We start from the raw sequence: 11,413 nt of genomic DNA, 5'->3' as shown, positions 1-11,413 counted from the left end.
TTTTCAAATAAATTCACTAACTACTGATCTTTCAGTACGTCCCATACATTTTTATGAAATGTTGCTTTTTAAAAAGCTATATCTCGAAAACTATTTAACGTAAATAAATCTATTAGGGCTCATATTTTAGCAAATTTACTCTTCTTTAAATGACGTTCTCTTAGGTTTTCTTGTGTTGTTCTTACTTTTAAAGATATAGAGCTCCGAATGTAAAATTAGTTTTTTTTTTATCGCTTTCATTTTTTATTCCCCCTACCTATAGTTGGCAGACTCATCAGTTTTGACTAGTAATTATACATAGTGTTCATTAAAGTAATCAAAAATTGGGGTGAGATAACTTACTTTTTACTCCTCTTGGGTTCTCTTGTACTAAATGTAGTGGGTAGAGGAATTACTTCTACCTTCACACTAACAACGGGAAAAAGATAAATTAAACTGGCACACCAATGAACCAATCAGATCGCTTCGAATGTTCTTATCATTCCAGAACCTTCCAAGAGGGTTTAAATTTTTATGTATTTGTTTTGTTTTCAATAATTAAGATGCCTCACTAAAGTACCGTTTGGAAATATTTTCCCAAAACAACTGATAACTCATTGATATTTTACTCTCATAATTATAAATATAAGAATTCTATTATATTGAAAGTTGCAATTGAGTATTTATCAGTAATGGCGACATCCGTCCAAAGTTATTTCCCTAACTGATGGAATAGTTAATGAAAAGGTCGACTTAAGGGTGGAAAAGTTAACAAACTTTTTTTACAAACAGTGAATAATAAATATTAGTGCATCTAATAAATAATGATTACTATTTACAATAAAAAAAATAAGTATGTTCAGTTGTTTCCTAATGGTAGTTTTGTATCATTAATTCAAATAGTGCAAATGTTTAATTAATTTTCTTTTTTTATAATGAATTTGGATATAATGAAGGTTTTTTTTTGTAAATTGTTCTTATTAATTTTTTTATAATAAACTCAATTGAACCAAATCCAAAAAGTTTTTGAGTTATGTTACTGAAATGGATGTTCGATCGAAAAGATCGATGAATTTTGAAGCATCAATACTTTAATATTGAATTTCGATATTTTAAAACATTCGCATTCCTAGTTTGTGAACTTAGGCGTGGGTGAGATACCAGCATTGAAAAACTAATAAATCAATGAGTGTTTATATTCCTTGTGTTTACAAACAATATTTCATGTTCTGCAATTCTAGACCAAGCCCGTCCAAGCTTTCTTTTACCTCTCTGCCCATCTTCATTTGCATACCTCGCTGACTATTGTTAAGCTAGCGATCTTCACTAACAGACTTAACTGAAGTAGGTGTTTTTATATATAAGACGATGGTCAGTGTTGCGGTCAAAAAAAGAACAAATAGTTTAAAACTATTTTAATGCCCGACGTTTCGCCCAACTTTGCAGGGCTTCCTCAGGGCTAAAAGATACCAAAAAAAAAGAAAACTGAGAATATTACAACAATAAGTTAATTTAAGCTAGGATAAATATTATGTAAAAATAAAGTGATAAGAAATTACGTATAAATAAAAGGAAGGAAGACATAAAATAATATCAGTATAAAATAAACTTGAATAAACAATGATAAGAATATAAAATAAGTAACAATGGCAAGAGTAAACATTTTTTAAAAATACGTAAAATATACATTTAAAAAAGTACAGGAGATGTACATAAAACAAAAACATTACGGGGGAAAAAAAAGAAGAAAGTAGAGATTAAATGAACGTCTTGAAAGAATAAATATATATACAAAATCTTTTTGAATTTGGTTCAATTGAGTTTATTATAAAAAAAATTAATAAGAACAATTTCCAAAAAAAGAAAAAAAATTTATACTTAAATTCATTATAAAAAAGAAAATTAATTACATATGTATTTGCACTAATTTAGTATAGCGAACGGTTCCACGCTTCCGCTTCATTTTTGCCTTCTGTTCAACCGTTCGCTTTGAACAGGTAGGTGGTCTTGATTTGTTCTTTGTTCATTTATTATCATTTAATATCATTATTATTATTATTATTATTTATATTGATTCTTTCAAGACGTTTATTTAATCTCTACTTTCTTCTTTTTTTAGCCCGTATTGTTTTTGTTTTATGTACATCTCCTGTACTGCAAAGTGGGGCGAAAAGTCGGACATTAAAATAGTTTTAAAGCAACCCTGACCATCTTCTTATATTTAAATCTTTACGGTCAACTATATATACATATATATAATAGGTGTTTTTATATTTAAGAAATAATTGTTGTTTTAACTATATTTGATTTAGGACTCGAATTGCTTTGGAAGAGCGGAGTGGAGCTCTGGAAAGAGAGAAGACCAAAGTGGAAGAGAGGCTGGAGGAGGCCAAATACCAATCAGCCCTAGACAGTGAGAACTTGCGCAAAGAAGCCGCCATCACTCAGCGCCAACTTCAGCAGGTCATTGAGGTCAGTAATGTACGTACGACATTGCACTAATAATTTTTATAAACCTTTGTTACTCAATTTACTAATACTATCTTATTGCAAACCAATGTTTTCTAACATGTAATTATCGTGTAAATCAAGAGCAAAAACAATATTCAGTTTCTTAAATACGCGTTCTCAAAAGCCTTGCTAAAGTTAAACCATGACTAATCAAAAAAAGTTGAATGAAAAATTTTTTTTTAATAATTTATTTATTGTTATTTACAACTGTATACATATATACACATCAAGTTAATTTGCTGTAAGTGATATTATGACATGATACACACATGTGGAGAATTTACACATTGATAGAACTCCAAAAACATATCTAAAAGAGAAGATCTCGAGGCCGTCTTCTTTTCAGACGCCTAGGAGGATTATTAGGTAATGAAGGAGAAGCCAGGTTAGAAACGAGTGGATTTGGGTGGTTGAGAAGTTTATTATGACTTGATTTGTCACAAAGTAAGGAGCATTAAGAATTTTGGACTGTAAGGATTGGATTCTGGAGGAATTCAATGGTTTAGTGGAGCCCCAAAGCTCAACTCCGTATGTCCAGATAGGCCTTATAATAGTCATGTAGATCAGCCTTTTGTAATGGATTCGCTATTTAGACCGTTTGTCTAGTAAATGTTGTAATAGTCGGAATCTACGAGCAGTTTCCTGTCTTTTCAGTCTTGTATGAGGAATCCATGTCAGTCGTTTGTCCAGATGTAGTTCTAAGTAACGGATCTGTTCGACAGGAATAAGTGTGGTATTATTAAAGGATACTGTAGGATAAGAGGTCATGGGTTTACGACGAAGGGTAAATGTCATTTGGTGGGAATCATTCATTGATAGAACTTTAAAAACATTTCTAAAGGAGAACATTTCGATCTTCTTTTCAGACGCCTAGGAGAATTATTAGTTAATGAAGGAGAAGCCAGGTTAGAAACGAGTGAGTTTGGGTGGTTGGGAAGTTTATCATGGAAGGATTGGTATCTGGTTCTGGCAAAATCGGCAACATATTGGCCATTGAGGTCCTGATGGATAATTGAATGAAAATGTTTGTTTCTGTTCAGTGCATCAAATTTAATGGATTGCCAAAGGTTTTTCCCAAACTATTCAAGTTCAAGTTCATAGGTGATACAAGAATGAGGAAAAGTCGGAGGAAGTTGTGGTTCGGGATGACGGTGCGGGAAGAGTATAAATGTTTCTCGATTAAACTATCCTAAAGTCTTCTCTTCCCGTTTTAAGCAAATATTTCAAAAAGTTGTTTAGGATCGCCGCTTCCTATGGGTCTTATTGGGGCGGGTTCGACCTGAAAGGATTACCTTTTTTTGTGTTATGATCACCTTTTGTGATATTGTGACATGTCGTACATCGACCAACCTACTCACTATAATTGTCTGTTTGAAAAGTCAGATAAGTGAAGCTACCATGGAGGGCGGTAGTGGAAGGTTTCACGCGGTTTTCCAATTTCAGACGCTTTTTAAATATTGCTCGGGCTGTCCATAGCTCAGATGGTTAGGCCTATGTCTGTTGGTCTGAGATCTACTGTTACTTGACGCTCTGCTCCCGACTGTAATGGGATAAACCTTTTGGTATTGACGCTTTGCCCTCGAATGTTACGAAATAAACCATTTTGTACTTGACGCCCTGGCTCAGACTGTTACGGGATAAACCATTTGTTACTTGACACTCTGTCCTCGGCTGTTATGGGATAAACTGTCAATGGGGTAATTAGAATGTAATTATAATCTAAACTGAAATAGAAGTTAGCCGGTTCTTGGTTCCTATTATCCTGCCATTTTGTTTCTTACTTCCTAAGCTTATTTACAAACTAATACACTATATAAAGACTTGATATTAAGACACATCTAAATATATACAAGCAAATGCCCTTCCTTTAGCACATGGCATTATAAGGGAGCGGGCTGGGTCCGCTGTAGGGGTCCCAATATTACCCAGGTGCCCATCAATTTTTCAATTTCTTCTTTGGTGAAACTAGTAGGTTTTTTTTTTCAGCGCGGCTTTGAACCAATTGACATTATTCATATTTGCTCATTGTCGGACATTAGTTATGTCGTTGTTTTTGATTGAGATCTTCACGTCAGAGGATTGGACTCAAGACTCTATTTTGGAATCTTCAAGCAGAATGCAAGAAATGATTATCTTATTGTTACCTGAGTTAGGCTGAGATTCCTAAAGGCTTTCTTCCTTTGTCAAGATAAACAATGCCCTGGTGTTAATATTTGTGGGTTAGTTCATAAAAAAAAATAAAATAAAATTGGGGTGAAATGAAGTAGACAAAACTAAGTTAAAAGGGAAGAAAAACAACATAAATAAGTAAATGAAACATGTGTGAAGTTTGAGACTCAAGAGAGTTGGTGGGTAAAAGTGCCAACAACATACGTCCGGTACCTCATAAAACTAGACTCATATGCTGTTGAGTTGGTAGGTAAAGGTACCAAAACAACATAGGGGTGGTACCTCAAAAAGGTACCAAACAACATAAGTGCGCCCCAGAAAGCTCGCAGTAGACTGGCTCGGTGACGCTTATCAGTTTAGGTTCAGGGCTTAATCCTATTGTACCTATAAACACGCGAAGCTTAAGAAAACCATAATAATCTCTAAATGTTCCTATTTTACGTAAAAAGTTAAAAATATTTTAATTAAAAAACAACTTGTAGTTTAAAAAAATAAATAATATAAACACATATTTAATAAAAAAGTAAAATACAAATTGGAAAGTAAATGATTAAAAAAATTAAGTTAAAAATAAACGAAACATTGGGCTTTAACATGATAAAATAAAATATTGTTATTTATATTTCTATGCTAGGAGAAAGAAATGCTGACTCGTGAAGTTTCGAGCGCTTCTAGGGAGTCTCGGATCACAGAGTCTGCTCTAAAAGACCAAGCGCGACTAACCACGAGGCTAGAAGAAGCTCGCGATGAACTGAACAGGCTAAAATTGCAAATGGAAGAGATGAAAATGGAACGAGACACAGCAGTGGCCATAGCAGCTGATCTGGCTGTGAGGGCGCAAGGTGCGGCAGACGACTCCGCCCAACTTATTGGCCAATGGGTCAGGAGGTAATCTTGTAGCTCTTAGAGGTTATCTCCAAAGAGGTATATATTGAATGTTTTACGAAACATATATTAGACAGATATATATCTTAGATAGTTCTAAGAGTAGGAAACCCGGGGAATATCAAACTACACTACGGAAGCAAAACCATCACTTTCAAGGCAAACGAACTCTCTCCATTCTGCAAAAATTATTTCAATAATATTTTGTACCACATCCTCCTACATTGTCCAACCTTTGAAGAAAATAGACAATATATCTTAAAGCCACCCATGTCCGTATCTTGCGACTTACAAAACATTGAAAATATACTGAATATTCTTAAATAAAACAAATTTGATCCTTTTTTTTCTCCCAACCTTTATTCTTTACACCTTTTCCAACGTTTCGACCCTCAGGTCATTCTCAAGGATACCTTTGTAGCAGTCAGCGAGCAAGAAGTGCCGCTATAACCCGCCAGGGGCCAGCACTACAAGCGTCTAAGAAGCTGTATAATTGTATATAGGTTTATCATTATAAAAATACGATCTCTTGTATAAATGTATATATGTTAATATGTAAAATGTAAGAATTTTTTTTTTATTATAAAATAAAAAGAGATTGAGCAAAATAAGTCTACGGAACTATCTCAAGTAGAGTTAAAAGAGAGAATCCTCAGTGATAACCGATCACATGAGTCCTTCAATTGTCACCGGGATTGATCCGTCAAATCAAGTCTATTCCCGGGTCTAGTCATAGCACTGGTGGCTTACACTCTACTCGAGATAGAGATGTTCATTGCTAATCTATTCTCGCAAGAGTTGGTTTTTATTATGCTCACCTTAGATGATGGTCTATCTCCTTTCCCTTTCTCCAGCAATTTTGTCCGTCCGCTTCATCTCGGCAACTAAGATTGTAACCTAATCCTTAACGGTTACATTGGTCCGTCCGCTTCATCTCGGCAACTAGAACTGTTACTCTGCCTCAGACTCTCTCACCTATACCTCCTCTACCTAAGTCAGTGTCCAGGGCTCATCCCCTGGCACGGCCTTCCTTTCTAACCTATTAATGAATACGCCTTGTCGTGGGCCTTCTGTAAAGTGTATATCAGGCTGGAGAACCGCCTAAGACCAGACAACCCCGACACCTTCATATTGATGTCATTTTCTTTTTTCAAATCTTAAAAATGCAGGCTAATTGCCTTTGTCCCATATAACCTTTTCTAAATAACTTTTTCCTAGATTTAAACCTTTTTTAAAAACTTTTGTTTTGTTTTAAGTTGCAAATGTGAATGAAGAAGAAAGGAAGAAATTTTTTTTAAAAAGGTTTAAATCTAGGAAAAATTTATTTAGAAAAGGTTATATATGGGACAAAGGCAATTAGCCTGCATTTTTAAGATTTGAAAAAAAGAAAATTACATAAAAATGAAGGTATCCTTGAGAATGACCTGAGGGTCGAAACGTTGGAAAAGGTGTAAAGAATAAAGTTGAGAGAAAAAAAGGATCAAATTTGGTTTATTTAAGAATAAACTAAACCACTCTCAAACAAGAAAATATAAAATAATTAATCTAATACTGAATATTGATAGTGAGGCCAAATTGAACAGACTATATATTTACAATTATGAGAGATAGTTGACCGTGGATGATGAACGAGGAGAAGATGGTTGGGGGTGCGGTCTATGAAAAACACAAATAAGTTCGATTAACCTATTTTTAATGTGCCAACGTTTCGGCTAGAGTTTCTAGCCTTCTTAAGGGCTAAAAACAGAACAAGATAACAACCACAGTAAGTATAGAAAAATAAAAAAATAAAAAAGAAAGTATAAACAGAATAATTTTATGTGTAAAATATAAGTGTAACTTATAACTGAAATTCCTTTATTTAAATTTGTTTTTAATCGTATTTTACAAACGAACGGGACATCCTATTACATATTACTACGAATTCAGGTTCCGATCTTAAATTGAAGTGGAATGTTTAGGTTTTTTTATAATTGATTTTTTGTTTATTTTTTTCTAAGCATGAATGATTTTATTATTACTTTTTCTTTTAACAGGGAAATGGAAAATCGTAGAAAAAAAGAGACCCCTTCCGCGACAGCTCTGGAAACTACTGATCTTGAAGGTGATTTTGAAGTTTCTGAAACCAACGATATAGATCAAGAGAACACGCAAAATGAAAAGATAGAGATGTTTAAGGAATCTACAGAAACTGATTTGGAGTACGTCATCCATACGAATAATGTAGAAATAAATTAAAATATATTCTACCTCTTTATTGGATATTATAAACTTTTCGCGATATGTCGTGCTTGAATAATTATAGATAGTCCGGGTAGCGGTGAATAAAGGTACAAAATATTAGGGATAATTATTTAATGTTAACGAACGTTTCGTCCCAATTTGCAGGGCTTCACCAGGGCTCAATGAAAACAACATATAATCATTGTTAGAAGTGACAGAAAATTATAATACATATACAAAGATAAATTGAATTTACGAGTAATTAGTTTCCTATTCATCTATATTTATACTTCCTTAACTTAAACTTATTTTTATATAAGAAGATGGTCAGGGTTGCGGTCAAAAGAGAAACAAAAATAGTTTACAACTATTTATTTTCCGACGTTTCGCCCCACTTTGCAGGGCTTCATCAGGGCTGTTCAAAGCGAACGGTTGAACAGCTGTTCTGTTGACTGTTCGCAACTAGGATTAATAGTTTTCATGGTATAAAAAAATAATTACTTTCTTTGTATACGTATTCTAATTTTCTGTTATTTCTTACAATGTTTTTATTTTGTTTTCATTAAGCCCTGATGAAGACTTGCAAAACGTTGGTTAACATTAAGTATATATTAGGAGTATCCATGATGTATTAAATGTAAAATGTTTTACTATGTTAAATGTTATAAGTGTATGATTGTGAACAGCCATATTTGAAGTCTTGTTAAATGTTAAATGCATGAGAGTTCTTAGTGGATTTTCTGAGCAACTTGTTTTATAACCTTTCCTTCCACCATTTCATGTTATTGTTTACTTTTAAGTTTTGATTCAAGTAATTTATTACAGTATGCCTAAATTGAGGGAAAAGTAGAAGTTGTTTAAATGTTTGGCTTCTGAGTGTCTTGTTTAAAAACGTCCAAAACATTACTAAGATAACCAAAACACAAACTACGAGCAAGTAACCTAACACAATAACAAACAAAATGGTGACGACCTCAATTGGTCTGTTGCGTGACGTCATTCTCCATTTACCAGACCTAGTAACAGACTCTCTACCGTAGGAGTATTCATGATCTTTAGTTTAACTTAGCGTGTTAAATGGAAAAACTTATGTTTAATCCATGATGTATTAAATGTAAAATGTTTTTCTATGTTAAATGTTATAAGTATAGGATTGTGAACAGCCATATTTGAAGTCTTGTTAAATGCACGAGAGTTTCTAGTAGATTTTCTGAGCAACTTGTTTTATAACCTTTTCTATCTAAACTTCATGTCATTGTTATTTCTAAGTTTTGATTAAAGTAATTTATTACAGTATGCCTGAATTGAGGGAAAAGTAGAAGTTGTTTAAATGTTTGGCTTCTGAGTGTCTTGTTTAAAAACGCCCAAAACATTACTAAGACAACCAAAACAAAATGGTGACGACCTCAATTGGTCTGTTGCGTGAGGTCATTCTCCATTTACCAGACCTAGTAACAGACACTCTGCTGTAAGGGTATTCATGATCTTTAGTTTAACTTAAGCGTGTTAAATGGAGGAATATTTCCTTATTTTACCATGTTAAAGCGATATAACATGTAACATGGTTGAGAGTCTGTTACTAGGTCTGTTAAATTGAGAATGAGGTCATGAAACAGACCAGCTAAGCTTGTCACCATTTTATTTGTTGTCCTGCTTAGATTACTTGCTCATAGTTTCTGCTTTGTTTTGTTTTTTTCTTTTGTCTTGTGTTTTGGACTTTTTTAAAAATATAATCAGTAGCCAAACTTTACAGTTCTCCTTTTCACTTATTTTAGGCATGTTGTAATAAATTACTGTAATCAAAACTTAGAAGTAAACAATAACATGAAGTTTTGGAAGGAAAGGTTATAAAACAAATTGCTCAAAAAATCCTCTAGGAATTCTTATGCATTTAACATTACTTTAAGCAGGGCTGCTCGCAATGCTATCCTTATAACATTTTACATTTAACACAATATCATGAATACCCCTCATGTTAAATGTTATATCATTTTAACATGATAAAAGAAGGAAATATTTCTCAATTTTTTTCAATTAACATGTTAAACTAAAGATCATGAATACCCCTATCATTACTTGTCAAAATTGTTAGACTGCCAAGCTAGAGGGAATAAAAAATGGCAGCTTTTTCAAAACGTTAAAAAAAATTAATTTTTCATTTCGATCCCCATATCTTAGAAACGATCAACAACACTATAAAATCTTATAGAACATTATTTAAAGTAGAGTAAATTTACTAAAATATTAGCCCTAGTTTTTTTAAAACCAACAGTTCATGAAATTTTTATTAAAAATTCATTATATATATGTACGTTGGTTGATGTACGACATGTCATAATATCACAAAAGGAGATCATAACACAAAAAAGGCAATCCTTTCCAGTCGAACCCGCCCCACTAAAAACCCAAAGAAAGCGGCGATCCTATATCACTTTTTAAAATATTTCCTTAAAACGGGAAGAGAAGACTTTAAGATAGTTTAATCGAGAAATATTTATATATATGTATATATATTTGACCGTAAAAATTTAAATATAAGAAGATGGTCAGGGTTTCGATCCAAAAAGGAACAAATAGTTTATAACTATGATCTTCTTTAGTTTTTATGATATTCAAAAAAAATATATTTTCTTACTTTCTTTGTATATGTATTCTGATTTTCTGCTTTTCTTACAATGCAATACACTTGCAATTGCAATTTCTTAAAATTATCTTGTTTTCATTAAGCCCTGACATAGACCTGCAAAGTGGGGCAAAACGTTAGTTAATATTAAGTAGTTTTTTATACTATTTTGTACATTTGTTGACTGCCACCTGGACTATTTTCCTACAATCTACTTCATACGGTCAACTATCTTCTTCCAATACGAATTAAAAAACTGAGTTGAGATGTTTATTTCAATCTCAAAGTCATGGCAAGTTAATGCTTGAATGCAATGTATAATTTTAAAGTTTTAATTTTTATGAAAGTTGTATTTGTACAATTATATTATTTACAAGAAATAGTACTTATATTAAAACGGTATTTGTTTGATGATTGTGGTGGTTCACGTCACGGCAGCTAGGTTCATCATGTCAGCTCCAAGTTTTGGCGGCTGTGTAGTTACAGTATACTCCAGCAGATAGCGGTGCCACTACACTCTCTGTTAAGATTGAGAAAGGCGTTCCTTGTCCCTCTAAATGTGTCCTTGGTATAATTTTGATTGAGTGTCTAATATAGATAATTTTCCTATACAATATATTTCTGAGGTCAGTCACTGCCTTATGGTCGAAGTAAGTAGTTCATATTCATTGTGGGTTCTACCTCACCCAAGACTTAGTTGGTGACTCAAAATGGCTTTTTTTAGTGTTTTTAGCCCGAATAATGCCTGATTAGGCAAAGCATTGACTGGTTAGCAATTATCTTTCAATAATAACCTGCTAATTTGATCCAACCTGTATGTCCATTATTTTCATATGGAGTATCATTATTTTAATATATTTCCTTAATTTACATGAATTATGTATTTCTTAATACCTAAAGTATTGGAAAAACATGATTACTTAATATGTGTAAAATTTCTTTATTTTTCAGAGCCGGTAACAACAATGTCTTCCTCAACAGTATGCCAGAAGTAATGCATCAGCATAGTGCTCACTGCGATAT

General features: G+C 32.9%; 1 protein-coding gene across 1 annotated transcript in view; it reads left to right on the top strand.

The window, feature by feature from the left end:
* The window catches only part of LOC112211720 (unconventional myosin-XVIIIa), a gene marked incomplete in the record, with an annotated part of 47,713 nt that overhangs the window by 25,506 nt on the left and 10,794 nt on the right, over positions 1-11,413 (top strand). The window contains 2 exon segments of the mRNA XM_067049342.1: positions 5,294-5,547; positions 7,581-7,745. Of these exon segments, the coding sequence (XP_066905443.1) occupies positions 5,294-5,547; positions 7,581-7,745 (419 nt within the window).

This window comes from Halyomorpha halys, unplaced genomic scaffold, assembly GCF_000696795.3.
Source record: "Halyomorpha halys isolate HHAL.00 unplaced genomic scaffold, Hhal_1.1 Scaffold141.1, whole genome shotgun sequence".
Taxonomy (NCBI): Eukaryota; Metazoa; Arthropoda; class Insecta; order Hemiptera; family Pentatomidae; genus Halyomorpha; species Halyomorpha halys.
This window is presented reverse-complemented; position numbering and strand designations above follow the sequence as displayed.